We start from the raw sequence: 16,282 nt of genomic DNA, 5'->3' as shown, positions 1-16,282 counted from the left end.
TGAGAGGAATATGGTCTTAAAATCAAGACGTATTGTAATTGACATTGCGAAAGACATCTTAGACACTATGAGCGACACCGACTTAAAACTGCAAGCCACAGGTTGAAGGGCCAATCCTGCGACGCATGTTTATACAGTGTAGTCATGTATGCATTTTATGAACCAGCGCCGAGAATGGACCGTTCGACCGTTCGGCTTAACATTGTCGGGATTGTGATTCGATTTGGGAACAAGTTGGGCCAGGGACGAGCTGGGTTTCTCCAGCTTCTCCGCGGAGATGTCAACTTCTGAAAAAAAGTTCGTCCGCCACATCATGCATACCCACACTCCGACCTCCTACAGCAATTGGTGGCTCAGTCGCATATAAATACACCCGTGGAATCGCGCATCGCCGTGTTTTCTTTCGTGCATTGTCTCAGATCCAATCTCTTCCATCAATAAGCGTCTTCAAACACATACCCCAGACATACTTACATCATGGGCCTCACGCAAGAGCAGATTGCCATCATCAAGGCCACTGTGCCTGTTCTGAAGATCCATGGCAAGACCATCACGACCGTCTTCTACAAGAACATGCTGACCGCACACCCGGAGCTCAACAACGTCTTCAACACGGCCAACCAGGTCAATGGCCACCAGCCCGCCGCTCTCGCCGGCGCGCTCTTCGCCTATGCCTCCAACATTGACAACCTGGGTGCGCTGAGCCCCGCTGTCGAGCTGATTTGCCACAAGCATGCCTCTCTCTACATCCGCCCGGAACACTACAAGATCGTCGGCAAGTTCCTTCTCGAAGCCATGGGCGAAGTCCTCGGCGATGCCCTGACGCCGGAGATCCTCGATGCTTGGGGTGCCGCCTACTGGCAGCTGGCCGATATCATGATCAACCGCGAAGCGGACCTTTACAAGGAGGCAGATGGCTGGACCGACTTCCGCGACTTCCGCATCGCCAAGAAGGTGCCTGAGTCGTCCGAAATCACTTCCTTCTACCTGGAGCCTGTCGATGGCAAGCCTCTTCCCGCCTTCCGCCCCGGACAATACATCTCCGTCGAAGTCTTCGTGGACGAGCTCAAGTACGCCCAGAGCCGCCAGTACTCGCTCAGCGACAAGCCCGTGCCCGAGTACTACCGCATTAGCGTCAAGAAAGAGGCCGGCCTTGCACCCACCGACCCCGCGGCCCAGCGCCACCCGGGCTACGTCTCCAACATCCTGCACGACCTGAAGAAGGAGGGCGACGTTGTGCGCGTCTCGCACCCCTTCGGTGATTTCTTCCTGTCGGACGAGGAGAAGCAGAGCAGCAGCCCGATCGTGCTTCTGGCTGCCGGAGTCGGGCTGACCCCGCTCACCTCCATCCTCAACACGCTCCTGGACGGCCCCGAGGCCCAGACCCAGCGCAAGATCACCTACGTGCACGGCGCGCGCACCTCGGCAGCGCGCGCCTTCCGCCCGCAGATCAAGGAGCTGGCGGCCAAGGTGCCCAACCTGCACGCGCTGTTCTTCACCAGCCTTCCGAGCGCAGAGGAGAAGCAGGGCGAGGACTACGACATTGCGGGTCGCTTGGACGTGGACCAGCTGGACAAGCAGAAGGATTTGTATTTGGATGATGCGACCGCCCGGTACTACATCTGCGGGCCCAGTGCGTTCATGCTGGACGTGAAGCGGAAGCTGGCGGCGGCAGGTGTTGCGGAGGATCGCATCAAGATGGAGCTGTTCGGCACTGGTGGTATTCCTGCTTGAGTTTTGTATAGATCTTCTAGATCATTCGCTCCGGGGTTACGGATTACGATCGCATTTTGTATTTTTTTGTTTGTTAGATAGCATATTAGCCTAGATACTCCTCTCAGATTCATTCAATTAGAAATATACTTATATTCTAAGCCTTCGCCAAGAGTTCAAGCCCACAATTGCCGGTGAGGGGTAAAAACAGGATCGTCTCCCGTCAAGTGGGGGGGCGCTTTGATGCCTCAGACTCTGACCATTGTAGCCTCAGGCATACATACATGAACGATGATGATACCTTATCAGTCTCTTTTCCCCGCAAAATATTTCACCACCACATAAACAAAACACCAAGCGCACGCAATTCAACCTCAATTCTCTCCACCGCACCACCAATCCACCACATCAACTGAACAAACCATGAGCTCACCCCCAAGCGACACTCTCACCCTCCCTCTCACCGACCGCCAATTCCTCGAACCGCATCTCCCCCCACCTATCCAATCAAACAACCCCTCGAAAGATGATGACCATAGTAGCGACCTCCTCCCCTTCACAACCCTAACCTTCGCCACCTCCCTCGACTCCTCCCTCGCCCTGGCTCCCGGCACGCGCACGATTCTCTCTGGCCCGCAATCCAAAGCCATGACGCACTACCTCCGCTCGCGCCACGACGCGATCCTCATCGGCGTCGGCACCGCCATCGCCGACGACCCGGGCCTGAACTGCAGGATCGCCGGGGTCGGGGGGTATGGAGGTCAGGGACTGGAGGGTCAACCGCAGCCGATTATCGTGGACCCCTGCGCACGCTGGCGGTTCGGTGCGGATGCGAAGATCCTGGAGCTGGTGAGGCAGGGGCGCGGGCGGGCGCCGTTTGTGGTGATTGCGGAGGGGGTGGAGCCGGCACAGAGTCAAAAGGAGGTGTTGGAAGGGGTCGGGGGCAGGTTTATTGCATTGCCTTGCGTCAACGTCAAAGTGGTGGGGGAGGTTGGGACGATGAGGAAGGAGTTTGATTGGAGGCAGTTGCTGGGGTTGTTGCGGCGGGAGGAAGGGATCAGGAGTGTGATGGTTGAGGGGGGCGGCAGTGTGATTAATTCGTTGTTGCAGCCACAGTATCAGGGGATGGTGAGTTCGGTGATTGTTACGATTGCGCCGACGTGGTTGGGACAGGGTGGGGTGGTGGTGTGTCCGCCGCGGACGAGAGCGGGGCTTGCTGTGGGAAGATTAAGGGGGGTGAAGTGGTATCCGTTTGGGGAGGATGTGGTGCTTTGTGGACGGTTTGGGGAGGGGGTCAGTGAGTGAGTAAGTAGTATGTACAGCATCTGGTCCGAGGTGTGCAATTTTCCCCCCAGGGTTCATACTGTAGCTACCTTACCCATGCATGGGGTGGAACATGCATACAACATTCTTAAATCTAATCTAATCTAATCTATTTAGTACCTATCTCCATCCTTCCTCCTCCGCAGCCAAAATCTGCCCCCTGCACTCCCCGAACCCCACCCCATCGCCCGCCCACCCCGTCAAAGTCACCACATCCCCATCTTCCAGAAACCGCCTTTCGGTCCCGTCTCCCAACTTCTTCGCCACCGTGCCCCCCTTTGTCACCTCCAACAGACTCCCATACTCCCCCTCCGCCGCCCCGCTCACCGTTCCTGTCCCCAGCACCTCCCCGGTCTGCAGCCCGCACCCGGTGCTCGTCAGATGCGCGCACATTTGCCCCAGACTCCAATACAGCTCGTTGGCGTTGGTCTCCCCCAGCACGGATTTGTTTGCCGTGTGTTCCAACTCGACCCGCAGCTGCACATCGTACGCGTAATCCCCGGAGTCCTGGAGGTACGGCGGGACGGACTCGCGCTGCGGCTCGGGGCCCGGGGAGCGGAATGGTGCCAGTGCGTCCAGCGTGACAATCCAGGGCGAGATGGTCGTCGCGAAGTTCTTGCCGTTGAGTGGGCCGAGGGGGATCATTTCGAGGCCCTGGATGTCGCGGGCTGTTTGTAGCCGTAGCCGTAGCCTCGTTCATTAGCCAGATCTTCCTCCCTCTAGTATACTAGATAAGCAACCCAAAGGGCTAATCTTCAAACCACCTCCGAGAACCACCCCCGGCATATAAGTAAACCAGAGAGGAGTAGGGGAACATACCACTCCAATCATTCAACAAAACCAATCCAAAAACATGACCCGCCTCTTCCGCCTCGCGGGCCTTTAGCCGCTGACCCACCGGCACCGGGTTCCCAATCACAATCCCCAGCTCGAGCTCGTAGTCGAGCGCCCGCGAGGGCGCATACACTACCTCTTTGTGCGTGGTGATGGTCTTGTCGACGAAGTGGCCCCGCGGGCGCTGCACGGGCGTTCCGGAGACGCAGATCGTGCTGGCGCGGCCGTTGTACGCGATCGGGATGTGGTAGAAGCAGGGCGGGAGGGTCTCGCGGCCGAGGATGGCGCGGCCGGCGTTGAGGTTGTGTTCTTTGCTGCAGCAGAAGTCTGAATTGTTTTTGTCTGTTAGGGCTTGGGGAGGTGGGGAATGGGAATGGGATGGGATGGGATGGAATTGGTACCGGTATAAGCGGGAATAGAGACAGGGAGGTGCATTTCCACCTCGGTGATATCCGCGGTGCTTCCTGCGGGGAGAGTCGCTAGGCCCTTCTGCAGGGCCTGCTGGAGGGCGTGACGGACGGAAGTGTGGGTGGATCGTGGGAGGGCGGCGAAGGTGTTCAGGGTTGGGGACTTGAAGATCCCAGTTGGGAGATCCGCGATGGAGTTGAAGATGCCGTGTTCGTGCAGCTCAGCCAGAAAGACGACGGTGTTGTGGAGGCGTGTCGCGCATTGCGGGCTGGGCCGGGTCCGGGACGAGGCGATGCCGAAGGGGAGGTTCTGGACGGAGAAGTGGTGGCTATACTCGGGGGAGGACATCTTGGTTAGGTTTAGATTTGGGCTTACAGGGGCTGAATTGATAATTTGATAGTCTGGGGTATTTCCTCGAGCATGTGCTCTTGATATAGTAAGTAGCAATAAGTATAGTTGGAAGCTATTCCCACGCTGCGCGGCTGGTCCACATCCCGAGTATCTCCTCCACATCGCTTGCCGATGACCCTAGTTGGTTTCTCCGTGCCTTTGTGCGGGGAAGCTTGATCGATGCTGCTGAATATGTTTGGTGGGTTCGGAGTGTGAATTTCTGGAAAATAAGCTTGATTAATGGAAAGCAAGCTATGCTGTCGCAGTTGGGGAGTGTGGTAACTGAACTAGGGCTTACGCAGTAGGAAACCCGCCAGCCTCTCGGGCTTCATATTACGAAGGGACGCCTTTGTAAGTTCAGACCAACACTTCTCGAACTGATAGCCAAAAATGAGTAGTACGCCGCTCAGTGCAAAGCTTGGCAGCTGCAGAATGATTGCAAAGATGCAGCGCTGATTCAGCTTATTCGAGTTTAGTCCTCCGAATAGACCCTTCCGAACAGCACCGAACCTCCGCAATGGAAGCAACGTTTTCTGGTGGGAAGGAGGCGGTGATCCGCAGCAGCAGTATTGACAATACTAGTACCTGGTAGGCCTATTCCACACAGGACAAGGGAGATAGACACCGGCCTAGTCGACTGCCAGCTCTGACTGAACTTTTGATCAAGTAAATGGTCCCGACAAAGCCTGATAGACAAAGCATATAGGCTCTAGAGAAGGGCGCGTAACCCCCTAGAGCTTTAACAAAGACTTCTGCCCCATGTTTTCAATCGATCAGTTCAGTATGAATGCGTATAAAGCCTTGCACTCTCACGTGAAGATCCTTTCATAGATATCTCTTTGGCTTTTGTCCAAAGAACTTCTCGTACTCGTACAATGAACTCATTCAACAACACTGCTGTTATACAGTGTAAAGAATATATACCCTCTCACAACAATGGCTAGGGAGATTTCCGTGACCTTGCAGGATCAGACGCAGATAGAATAATTTTCTAACAAGCCTATAAGAATAGTCATTTTCTCTCATCACCCAATCACATTTCACCACAAACATATCTTTCTTTTCAAGAAGCGTCCCTGTTTCCCTCAAACCACTATCAGCAAATATATCTAACCACTCTCTTTCAGTCACTCAGAAAACACTCACAGAGAACAACCTCAACATCATGTCCGCCATCCCCAGTATCACCGAAGCCGCCAGACTCCACCCCTCTATCATCATCGAGGGCGAACCCGGCACCGACGAGGCCGCATGGCAGCGTCACGCCCAGAAGCTCGGCCCTGGCATTGAGAAGACGTGCGGCAAGCTCACCGTATTCCTCGAGGACTTCGACTCCTTCGGACTGGTGATCCGCGGTACATGTCTTCGATTCTATGCAGTCAAGGGACCTGAGGGGCCTCGGCTGCTCTATGTCCGGGAGGACGCGCGTGGTAAAGGCGTTTCTATGTCGACCAATGCCACCCTGGGCGGAAGAGCTGAGTTTGATATGGAGGCTGAGGCGGATGAGATGCTTATCCGACGGGTTGTGTGCGGAGCTTGTGAGTGCTGGAGTTGATTTGGAGGGTGGCTTTGTGACCTCTTTCGGTTCCCTGTATACACTCCTTCGCAATAGTAGCAATCGAAGACTTTTGACTCAACACCTATGCCAGTGTAGATCGTGTGTGCAGTTAGAGCAAGTAGAACTTGCATCCTTTCTCTGGTTGTGTCCCCACGAGGGGCGGCCCTAATAGAACAGAGAGCGGAATCGGTCTAAGGTATAAAACCTTAGTCCGAATACCTATCCTCTTGCCAGGATCGCTGATGGCCTTCATGGACAGAGAAGTCCTCTGCAAGAACGAACCGCCGAATCACACCGTCTCATGATTTACACACCTTTGATCCTTCATCTCATACTCTAGTAAGCCACTGGTAGTAACCCGCATTTCCGGTCGGAAAGCCAGCATCGACCGTAACATACCCAAAACAGCAGCTTTCTCCTCAAAACAGACGCCAATGAGGTATCCCCTCTTCCAAACGTGGGCGTTAAACATGTGGCTCGAAGCGTTCCTCTCACGACCGACATGTCGATCTGAGCGAGCTTGACATGATTTACCCGTCAATTATCCCACCATTCCGGGAGGCAGATTCTCCAATAGGCCGTGATATCATCCTAAGTGGCGAGGATCTCTTCAACATAGGCCCCTGTGCCAGGATCGACCATATAACGCATGCAAGAGTTCAGATATCGAATGCAAAGGAAAGGGGCTTAGTTGGTTCGAAACCGGATTCAGGCGGCAAATGCAATTGGTGCGTGCGACTCATACGTCCCTCCAAGAACGATCCCCTCAGAATGGATATACTCAACAGCTGAATAAGCTATGCGATTAGGGAGCGGGCCGTTGTCCGTCCTTTGCACCAGAGAGACTGACTGCACCTGGCCAGGGGCTGTCACATAGCAAGGATGAACACCATTAGGGCCCTCGAGTACGAAGCAATCCTCGACCGGAAGTATCACTTTCCTCCTTCCCTGGGCATTTCGATGGAAGGAGCAGCCGCGATTGAGCGCGTAGAAAATGTCAGCTTCTCGAGAGTTGGAGTTCCCTGTTACGATCTTTAGGGCGACATATTTTCTTGCGCTGTGTATCTCGACAGAGCCATGTCGTGGAGTTGTTCCCGTATCTTAATTTCAATTTCTGAGCAACTTGATATGGAAATCGAAGGTCATCTCCTATCTCTATTGGGTGGTTTCTTCCAGGACGATATCCCTTGAGTCTCTCCACGCCTTCGATGGGGATGGATTCAAAGAGTGAAGGTTCTGAGCAGCCAGATGCAGTGAAGCTATGATGAGCCATCATCAGCGAGAATGAACTTTGGCAACCGAATCTCTTCGGAAGACAGGGACAACAGTAATTTGGCACAGGTAGCGCCCGTTACTGGTACAACTGGAGGATGTGAAGAGTTCAACGATAGTGAATCGCACAGCCTAGACCAGCCCCAAAATCCATTCCGACAATTGCATAGAGGATGCTAGGAGTGCCAGCCACACTGTTTCTGTTGTTGGTCGGCTTCGGGATCGGTTGTTCGCGCCGGGGGGCGTTAAGTCATTTGGGATTCAGTCCTCGGAGGCGGTGCTACACCCCTGTAATATGATGAATCTGACAGGGAAAATGACATTATAATAGATAAAGAATACTATCGCCAGAGATGTTTTGAGCTAATCATAAGAAAGGTCGACCCTACACTCAGGGACATTTTTCTGTGAATATTGCGGGGGAAGTGTACTAGTGCTAATGTCCAATTTGAATATTGCGTCCTGGACGTTTTCAAGAAGTTTGTGGTATGGTTCAATTATTGTATTTACCTGAGCAACACATCCGTTGAGAAGTTACTCGCTATTCCGGATACTATGTAGTAGTTTGTTACACACAGGACCTAGCACCGGCATTCATGTAAGCTAAATCCTTAGATTGATCGACTCGCTCAGACTGAACCCATGCTCGAAGGTCTTCTTCCCCGACTCGCCCAGCAGCGTAATCATGTTCACCTGCAGCGTGGACCCGTTCTCCACGGAGACTTGCAGCTCGCAATTCTTTTGGCTGTACTGGAAAGTGATCTCCGTCGTCTCGGACTGCTCAACCGAGTCTCCGTCATCAAGATACAGACTGCCAGACGCGGTCCCATCCAGACCCGGGGCAATCACCAACTCGAATCCCTTCTTGCGCACCTCGGTCGTAGTCATGGCGCTGGCGACCCGCACCGGCAGGATGTTGCCTCCACGGATGTGGATGGGGATGTGCGTGTAGTCAATGTCCTTGAGCGTGACCGTCGTACCCTCTCCTCGCAGCGCTTCCCCAGTATACCAGTCGTAGAAGATGTCGTCGGGGAAGTAGGCGTCCACGGAAGTAGAATTCTCTTTCGTGACCGGGCTGACGAGGATAGCGTCCCCAAAGAAGAACTGGAGGTCGTTGGCGAAGGTGTTCTTGTCTTCCGGGTACAGATAGAACAGTGGCTGCAAGAAAGGCTCGCCGGTCTGAGATTGCCGGTAGAGAGAGGTATAGATGTAGTCGAGAAGGCGGTAGCGGATGTCAATTGCCTTGCGCGCGGACTCGGCCACGGTGGGCCAGACGTAGAACTCCTGGGAGATGTCGTTGATCTCGTTGTGGTTGCGGTAGAACGTGTAGAACGCGCCCAGGGATGCCCATCGAGCGCAGAGCTGCTCGGTGGTGTTGCCGCCGAAGCCGCACACGTCCGCACCCACCATGGGAATCTGGAACATCGAGGCAAACGCTAAGATCTGGGCGATGGAGATCCGGTAATGCTCCCAGTCGCTGATGTTGTCGCCCAGCCTGAGAAGTCAGAATACGGTTGCCTGAAAACATACAAAAGACCTACCAGTGGCCAACGTGGGATCCCGCGCCGACAAATGTACTGCGGGTGATGATTAAAGGTCGGACGTCCGGGCGGCGGAGGGCCATGGCATCGCGAGAGGCAGTACTCATCACTAGTTTGTGTCAGTAGGGCGAACAGCGTTTGAGAATGCGGTGGCCCACTCACTCGTCCCGTACAAGTTGTGCGTGTCGTACTCAACGTAACCCTCTTCTGCGTGGATGATATCGGTCTGAATCGTGTTCATACTAATCACACCGGCGGCATTCTGGATCTGGTATTTCGGGTCGGTAAGGTTCCGGTTAGCCAGACCGATCTTAGCTCCCTTAGTTCCTTGACCCTTGGCAGTCGATCGTTTGGCAGGCTGGAAATCCTCGGGAAACCCAGGCAGAACGCGAGGGCTACTGGCTCGAACAGGAGGCGCAGCAGGCGGAAGATCATCGGAGATTGCAAAAGCTTGAGGATCCGTGCACGGGTAAGGGCAGAAGTTGGACGCTTCGTTCATGTCGATCCAAAGACCATCAATGTCAACTCCGGAAGTAGCATTGAAGAATTGCGCAAACTGTGCATTCCAGTACTCCTGGGTATTGGAGTTGAACCAATCCGGGAAGACAGTCACGCCAGGCCAGACGGCACCTAGGAGCAAGTATAAGCTTCTTTCATCCTAACGGGCGACGAAAAGCTAGAGGCTACTACCTTCATAAATACTTCCATTCTGGTGATGAAGAAAGACATCTTCACTCAAACCACTGGTATACGCGGAGTTGTCTTGTACCATCTTATCAACAGTCGAATAACAAGATATTGCGCAAGGATCACTTACTGCTGACGCTAACTGCGGGATCAACCATCACGATATACTTCTGGTCGTGGTTATGGAGGTAGGTAACGAGCTCACGCATCTTTTCCAGCGGAAATCTTTCCGGGTCAAGCGTAAACACTCTCCTCCGGTCCATGTAATCGATGTCTGTCCACATGGTTTCCAAGGGAATTTCGGCTTGGCTGTAATTGTACACCACTTCGGCCACATTATAGACATCTCGATAGCCGTATCTGCATTGGTGGAGCTGAACAAAGTTAGACCAGGTGTTCGGTGAACTAAAATACCTCCATTGAACACTTACTCCCAGAGTCCAATAGCTTTGCATCGCCGGAAGGCCAACAACCTTGGCATACTCAATGCTGGCCTCCTTAGGAGTGGGCGCGGTAAAGAAGTAAAAGTCGAAGACTCCACCCAAAGTGTTGTATTCGAGGTACTGCTGACCGTCTTTGGTTCTGTTAATCTTGATGTCCATACCGTTGGAGTTTAAGAGTAGAACACCGTGAGTGCCAGCTTCGCCACGATGATCATAGTAGACGGGGTGGCTGCCGTAGAGATTCGTCCCGTTGGGCGTGCTGTAAGCGTCGCGGTTCCAGAGTGTGCGAGTATAGTTGTTCGTAGGCAAGCGCATAGGGTCCGAGTGCTCTCCCAGTCCGTAAAGGTACGGATCCTCGGGGAGCCAGGTACGCAGATTCAGGTATTGGGATTGGAAAACGAGCTTTGATGCAGAGGTATTGAACAGGACCTCCTCATCTCTCGAAACGACAAACGAGAATGGCTCTTCCACTATATCAAACTCGAGGGCCGATGTGTCACTAGACCCGCTACCCCCACCCACACGGGGAAGAACGGATTCGGGGACCTGGTATACCTGCTCGTCGGCATCGTATATAATCACATGTAGACGTTCATCTGATAATGGGCTATGAGCGACTTTCGCGTTGCAGCATTGGGCGAGTTCATACCGGTTTGGTATTCCACGAGAAGCTTCAGGTCTTTCAAGTCCTCTCCGTAGCTGTTGCAAGGCGTACCCGCCAAGGTCAAGTCTGCCGTTAGAGATCCCGCATCCTTTTTGACGTTCGAGGCCTTGTAGCCAGGACAATCGCGATGTGATGCATTTGAGTCAACAGCTGCAGCACCCACGAGGGGTGCAAGAAAGAGCAGGGATCCCAACATCCTGTTCAGGAGCACGCCTTAGGAGACAGCGTGGCTTGAGAGGCGGATGACCCAGACGACATGGTGCGGGTATATATAGGTATCTGTCTGATAGCCAGTCTTATTGCTGACAGTTAATGCAGGGCATGTTGATCCAAGGCCATCAGATGCAGGCTGCAGTACAACATGACCCCACCCGGCCTCACAATGATTCAAATTGTTCTGATGCCAAGACCTGTTCAGGGTGGGAGGTTGCCGACAAAGACCACAATCCAAGTTCAAAAGCCATGCCAAGGGGCCTCATTGGATTTGAACGGCAAGTCAAGATTGGCTAGAGCGGAAACTGGATCTCGAACGGGGTAATTGGCATCCTTTTCCAGGACCCTTTCGGTCAATTATCGGGGATCATCGCCACTAGTGAATTGGGAGTTGGGGTTCATGCGGGGGGAGGTCGGCTGGGCTCTTGGTGGCTTGCAGCCGTCAGAGCCGACCAGCTCACAGGTGGTATCAAAGGTTGCATTCGTATGTATCATTTGTGACGTCCTGGTCCTTTTTTCGGTGGGAGTCAAAGGGATAGGTGCAGTGCAGGAAATAATTGAGAGGCGGGGACCCTTAAAAATGAGGTGAGGGGAAGGTTTAGTTAGCAGCTGCAGCCGACGTGGAGTGAGCACAGACCATAAGACTCGGTAGTTGGAAGAACAACTTACATTGAGTGTATGTGCTGCAAAGAGAATACTGGACGCATGACTGGAGACCATGTAGCTTCTGGTATTCACTTCCAACCTCGCTCAGTGGCCCAGCGCGATGGAATGTTTGGAGTCACTAAGAAGGTAGTAAGTATTTGGCAGGGACGGACTCGGGATCGGGCTGGAGATGCCCGCAAACTGAGCCTTACCCGATCAGGAAAATACTTCAACCCCCTCAATAAGCCAGCTCGTCTACAGGTATGTAAGTAAGCACAACACAGCATCGCACACATAATGAGATATGCCTGTCAGCCGCCACAGTGAGATTCTAGAGCTTGTCTGGCTCGCATCCAGACCTGCGCCCACCGAAGCCCCCTCAACTACCTCATCACGGTTCAAGCACTACACAACCATTACCGCAGATAGCGCCCACCAGCTCCGTCGCCTCTGCTATGTAGGAGATGTATTGGGTTTATCGGTGATGGTGGCAAGTAAGAGACCAAGCTCACCACGTCCCTCGTTCTTGAGAACATATACCAAAGACTTCACCGACCATACAGGACCTGAGAGCTCTACAGGAGCTGATGGTTGCCTATCCTCAGACCATTGCCGAGAATTCCGACCTGGGCAGACCATCAACCTCATGTCTCCATTAACAGGAGTGTCTATGTCAACAAGAAAGCCTGTTGCCATCCTCATACGCTTGCTAGATGCAACTAGCGCGCGAAGAGCTAGACTTATCGAAGCAACATGACTCTACCATACCTGCTAGCTGGTCTCGAACAAGCCATCACCAGGCCAGCCACTTCACCCAACCTCCTGCCAGTTCTACACAGTCGAGAAGTTCCAGTTAGCCACATTTATCAAAGGAGAATGCGGGAGGGGCTGGTTGAAGGCTTGACAAAGCTTGGGAATGCGGATACACATGCCCACGCACAGGAGCAAAGATCGGGCGGGAAGTTTCTCAGTAAAGATAAAGGATTTGATCCTTGCCATAAAATTGGAGGCAGATGCTTTTGGTGATCAGAAAAGCTTGACCGCGAATGAGACATCTCAGAAGCCGCCTACAGACCGGTTTGAGACTAATGACTCGGTGAACAGAAGACTATGACATGTCCACTTCAAGGGAGCAACAGTTCATGCGAGCTTCCCGTGGGCCTAAGCACGGCCATCTGTCTTGTACACCACGAACTCTCACATGCGCCATTACTGCAGACAGTTCTCGCAAAACTTCGCGCCAGAAGGATCTATGCCATGCTTGTTCGTCTGTTCCTTGAGATATGCGGTGTTTGTTTGGTTTGTCTTGCAACCACTTCTGCGAAATCGGGAGCCCGAGCCGGTCGGCCCTCCGGCATAGACATACTCCGGGCGGAGTAGATTTTATCCAATACTACTGGTCGGATAGCCCCGGTGCGCAGTTGCGGTTTGTGTGCATTCTTGATTGATCCCATAGGTAAGGAAAATGATATGGCGGCGTACAAGGACGGATCCATTTATGTGATACAACTCCGTCGTAGGTGAGAGAATGGTGTTGTTCTTGTTGTTATCAAAAAAGAGCAGCTTTGCCTTACCGGCCTCGGCTTCAACCATGATACAGGGTGAGAACTCCGTAGTTCCTCCCCGGTGAGAGACGGGGGTAATGATTGTGGGGAGCCAGATTTGTCATCGTGGGGACATTCGCATTCGCCCACGTATTGTTCCGGCATACAAGCAGCTGTCGGAAATGCCGATGATACTCTGCCATTAGGCCGAGACTTTGCGTGCTGGCGTTCCTCATGACGTGTAACAATTGCACCTCAATCGGTACAATCATCAGATGTTCTGCGTATGCCCATTCCCTAGGCTTATTCTTGGCGACATGGCTACCTGCGATCGATAGAGCTAAGGCACCCAAGAAAAACGAAGAGGTCGATTTGATCGAGTTAGATTAGGAAACGTAGAGATAAACATATGCTTGCAAAACTCTAATTTTATTCAAAATGTGATATTATCGCTACAAAAACTCAACCTCAAGCCTGGTTCTCAATCTTGGTAATCAACGTTCCCACATGGGGCTGCAGCTCAACGGCAAATTCATCGCCGTGCTTCAGGAATTCCTTGGGGTTCTTGGCGGCACCAACACCGGGGGGAGTACCGGTCAGAATGATGGTTCCAGCGGGAAGGGTGGTGCCCTGCGACAAGAAGCTGACGAGCTGGGGCACACTGAAGATCAGGTCGCTATTTGCCAGGGACAGAAAGATTAGCCTTGTGTCATGTGTAAACCGAATAGATCAAGGTCAAACTTACGTGAGAGGGCAATCCTGCAGCACCTTGCCGTTCTTGGTACCGCGGATGTGAAGTTTGCTGGCGTCGGGGACTTGAGCAGCGGAGACGAGGACGGGGCCTATGTTCAAGAAAAGTTAGAGAGGAATTGCGATGATCGGCGTTGAGTAATCGGGGAGGTCCAAGTACCGATAGGGCAGGAAGTGTCAAATCCCTTGGAGAAGCACCACTGGCTCTGGTTCATCTGAGATGTCCGGCTGGATACGTCATTGGCAGCTGTGTATCCGAGCACGTAGTCCAGCGCCTCCTCCTCGCTCACATCCTTAGCGTCGCGGCCGATGACGATGACCATTTCCGACTCGTAGTCACCGGTGTTGTCCTTCTGGGTGATCTTGGGCAGGACAGTGGGAGCGGGCCACGGGTCGGAGAGTGCCGTTGGCGGCTTCATGAAGAGCGTGGGGACGCTGGGGATATCAAGCTTCATCTCAGCCGCGTGGGAGACATACTAGGAAGAAAATTTTGGTTTAGCCTCTTTGCTTCCAATGTCAGGTCAACCTAACTTACATTCAGGCCAATGCAGCGGATCGTTCCAACCTCGCTCTGTGCCAATGGAGAAAGAATGCGCTCGATCGTCTCGGTCGCGTCGGTCTTTTGGCCGGGGTTTAGGACGGAGCTGCCGGAGAAAGGGTGCACAGAGACCTCCTGGCCCTTGTAGACGGCCAAGCCCACGTCGATTGACGCATCGACAGGCTCACCGATAAGGATCTTGGTGGGGTTCGACTTGGGAACGAAGCGCACGAGGCCTGGAGGGGTGTTAGCAGGTGTGAGTTTCTGTTGAGATCTGCCACGTACGCGAGAAGGTGGAAGCGATCTTAGACATGGTGTACAAAGGGCGATTGTGGGATATGCGGTTGATGAAGCGAACCGGAATGTGTCTAGAACAGTGGAATACAGGCATTTTAAGAAGAGTGGGCGGCATATAACTACCCCGACATCGCAGCTGCCACCCCTCTTTCCGGTGCGGGGAGGGGAGAAAAGAAGAGGTGGGGCATGGCGATTCGACTCGGGTGGGATGGCAACAAGCTCGGGGCTTCTGGTCGGACAAAACCCGGCAATGACTCGACCACAGCTGCGCTAAACAGCCCACTTCAAACACTTCCCCACGCTGCGGTTGTGGGGATGTCGCCAGCGGGGTTATTGTCTTCGGGCAAAGCGGCGAAGTCGCAATCGCGCTCTGGCTGCTTTAAAAGGCGACCGAGTACGCTGTCGCAGCTTTTGCCAGATTCCAAGAAAATCATTTGATCATACACCAGTCACCATGTCTGCTCCCAAGGGTCCTTTCCGTCTCGTCACCGTCAACACTGCTCCTGAGAGAGCCAAGCGCCTCATCGGCCGCCTCATCGAGGCTCTCAAGGACCGCTACACTATTATCCACGTGGACAACTGCGAAAGTGAGTGATTCAATGACCGTGCCACTGTCTCGTGTTAGCATGGACTAACAGCTTAAACAGAGATCGAGGAGGTCGAACCCAAGGTCAAGGAGCACATGCCTGACGTTCTGGTAAGTCGATCGCCTTTCCGACCATTGGTCTAGTAGCAGACAGTCACTGGCAGACTCATCCAGCTCTGATGCTGACTTCGTTTACAGTTCAGTGCGTCCATGTGGACTGCCGAGCAGGCTCAGGAGATCCACTCCATCGCTCGTTCGATCAACCCTTCCATCAAGCTTCACGCCATCCCCGAAGGCCTCCAGGTCGAGCGTGGCCCCGATGCCATTGTCGAATACCTCATCGAGAAGGTCCCTCCTTTGTTGGATGCTTAATTTGAGAATCCAAGGAAAACAGCTTGCCAGGTGCAAGAAAGGCTTAGTGCCTAGTGTGGTGGAATTGACGATACTCTACGTCCTGTACATAGTTTACTTCGCGACAAATGTCGCAAGATGACGAAGCTACCAAATAAAGAGCATGATCTGTATTATATGAGACTCTTCTATGGTCCATTCGACTCGGCGCAATGATCAGTAGATCCCTGCGCATATCATCCCGGTATGGCGGAGTGCACAGCTGAGTGTGGCCGTGCAAGTTATATATTTGAACGACTTCGCGGGTACATAGTAGCCTAAGGGGGGATGTTTGGAGAGTTCCAAAGCAGAAGGCATCCGTTTTCAATGGTCAGTAAGAGTTATATCACATCAATTGCGCAATTCTCCGAATTCGTCCTGAGACTTCCGTGTACACTTCCGACGCCGGATGTGGCGCCATACCGCGGCGACCGCCGACTCGAAACAGTGGTGCAGCCCAGGGCGCATCGACCGCCTTCCTCATAC

At 53.3% G+C, this 16,282-nt stretch overlaps 7 protein-coding genes across 7 annotated transcripts; 4 read left to right on the top strand and 3 right to left on the bottom strand.

Annotated features, from left to right (window-relative positions):
- The first annotated feature begins 8 nt into the window (after nucleotides 1-8).
- fhpA (flavohemoprotein) lies at nucleotides 9-1,876 on the top strand. Its single transcript, XM_025578023.1, has one exon. The coding sequence runs from the start codon at nucleotides 478-480 to the stop codon at nucleotides 1,732-1,734; it is 1,257 nt and encodes a 418-aa protein (XP_025432395.1). The 5' UTR covers nucleotides 9-477; the 3' UTR covers nucleotides 1,735-1,876.
- Nucleotides 1,877-1,917: 41 nt separating this feature from the next.
- BP01DRAFT_15028 (RibD family protein) lies at nucleotides 1,918-3,153 on the top strand. Its single transcript, XM_025570622.1, has one exon. The coding sequence runs from the start codon at nucleotides 2,137-2,139 to the stop codon at nucleotides 3,016-3,018; it is 882 nt and encodes a 293-aa protein (XP_025432394.1). The 5' UTR covers nucleotides 1,918-2,136; the 3' UTR covers nucleotides 3,019-3,153.
- A 3-nt stretch (nucleotides 3,154-3,156) lies between these two features.
- Nucleotides 3,157-4,626, bottom strand: BP01DRAFT_396844 (fumarylacetoacetate hydrolase family protein; the record flags this gene model as incomplete). The annotated part of the gene is made up of 3 exons (XM_025578489.1): nucleotides 3,157-3,704; nucleotides 3,856-4,197; nucleotides 4,272-4,626. The coding sequence occupies 3 exons, from the start codon at nucleotides 4,624-4,626 to the stop codon at nucleotides 3,157-3,159; spliced, it is 1,245 nt and encodes a 414-aa protein (XP_025432393.1).
- A 3,475-nt stretch (nucleotides 4,627-8,101) lies between these two features.
- agdC (putative alpha-glucosidase) lies at nucleotides 8,102-11,029 on the bottom strand (the record flags this gene model as incomplete). The annotated part of the gene is made up of 7 exons (XM_025576761.1): nucleotides 8,102-8,993; nucleotides 9,040-9,148; nucleotides 9,202-9,669; nucleotides 9,730-9,801; nucleotides 9,857-10,100; nucleotides 10,158-10,765; nucleotides 10,819-11,029. The coding sequence occupies 7 exons, from the start codon at nucleotides 11,027-11,029 to the stop codon at nucleotides 8,102-8,104; spliced, it is 2,604 nt and encodes an 867-aa protein (XP_025432392.1).
- Nucleotides 11,030-12,254: 1,225 nt separating this feature from the next.
- On the top strand, nucleotides 12,255-13,181 carry BP01DRAFT_355441 (uncharacterized protein). The gene has a single exon (XM_025574690.1). It carries the CDS (start codon nucleotides 12,445-12,447, stop codon nucleotides 12,715-12,717), a length of 273 nt encoding a protein of 90 aa, XP_025432391.1. The 5' UTR covers nucleotides 12,255-12,444; the 3' UTR covers nucleotides 12,718-13,181.
- Nucleotides 13,182-13,650: 469 nt separating this feature from the next.
- BP01DRAFT_355440 (fumarylacetoacetate hydrolase family protein) lies at nucleotides 13,651-15,130 on the bottom strand. The gene is made up of 5 exons (XM_025574689.1): nucleotides 14,809-15,130; nucleotides 14,521-14,759; nucleotides 14,146-14,461; nucleotides 13,981-14,077; nucleotides 13,651-13,911 (listed from the first exon to the last, which is right to left on the bottom strand). Exons 1-5 carry the CDS (start codon nucleotides 14,834-14,836, stop codon nucleotides 13,704-13,706), a joined length of 888 nt encoding a protein of 295 aa, XP_025432390.1. The 5' UTR covers nucleotides 14,837-15,130; the 3' UTR covers nucleotides 13,651-13,703.
- BP01DRAFT_355438 (uncharacterized protein) lies at nucleotides 15,101-15,922 on the top strand. The gene is made up of 3 exons (XM_025574688.1): nucleotides 15,101-15,407; nucleotides 15,468-15,517; nucleotides 15,605-15,922. Exons 1-3 carry the CDS (start codon nucleotides 15,275-15,277, stop codon nucleotides 15,776-15,778), a joined length of 357 nt encoding a protein of 118 aa, XP_025432389.1. The 5' UTR covers nucleotides 15,101-15,274; the 3' UTR covers nucleotides 15,779-15,922.
- The last annotated feature ends 360 nt before the right edge of the window (nucleotides 15,923-16,282 follow it).

Source organism: Aspergillus saccharolyticus, assembly GCF_003184585.1.
Source record: "Aspergillus saccharolyticus JOP 1030-1 unplaced genomic scaffold BP01scaffold_10, whole genome shotgun sequence".
Classification (NCBI taxonomy): domain Eukaryota; kingdom Fungi; phylum Ascomycota; class Eurotiomycetes; order Eurotiales; family Aspergillaceae; genus Aspergillus; species Aspergillus saccharolyticus.
Note: the sequence above shows the minus strand (reverse complement) of the source record. Positions and strands in the feature narration are given on the sequence as shown.

Excerpts from the sequence above, each read along its gene's own strand:
- fhpA (XM_025578023.1), top strand. The coding sequence starts at position 478 with ATGGGCCTCACGCAAGAGCAGATTGCCATCATCAAGGCCACTGTGCCT.
- BP01DRAFT_355441 (XM_025574690.1), top strand. The coding sequence starts at position 12,445 with ATGACTCTACCATACCTGCTAGCTGGTCTCGAACAAGCCATCACCAGG.
- BP01DRAFT_355438 (XM_025574688.1), top strand. The coding sequence starts at position 15,275 with ATGTCTGCTCCCAAGGGTCCTTTCCGTCTCGTCACCGTCAACACTGCT. Across the intron at positions 15,408-15,467 it reads CCACGTGGACAACTGCGAAA|AGATCGAGGAGGTCGAACCC; the intron begins GTGAGTGATTCA and ends CAGCTTAAACAG. Across the intron at positions 15,518-15,604 it reads AGCACATGCCTGACGTTCTG|TTCAGTGCGTCCATGTGGAC; the intron begins GTAAGTCGATCG and ends CTTCGTTTACAG.
- BP01DRAFT_355440 (XM_025574689.1), bottom strand. The coding sequence starts at position 14,836 with ATGTCTAAGATCGCTTCCACCTTCTCGC. Across the intron at positions 14,462-14,520 it reads TCCGCTGCATTGGCCTGAAT|TATGTCTCCCACGCGGCTGA; the intron begins GTAAGTTAGGTT and ends TTTTCTTCCTAG. Across the intron at positions 13,912-13,980 it reads CTGCAGGATTGCCCTCTCAC|CGACCTGATCTTCAGTGTGC; the intron begins GTAAGTTTGACC and ends CCTGGCAAATAG.
- BP01DRAFT_15028 (XM_025570622.1), top strand. The coding sequence starts at position 2,137 with ATGAGCTCACCCCCAAGCGACACTCTCACCCTCCCTCTCACCGACCGC.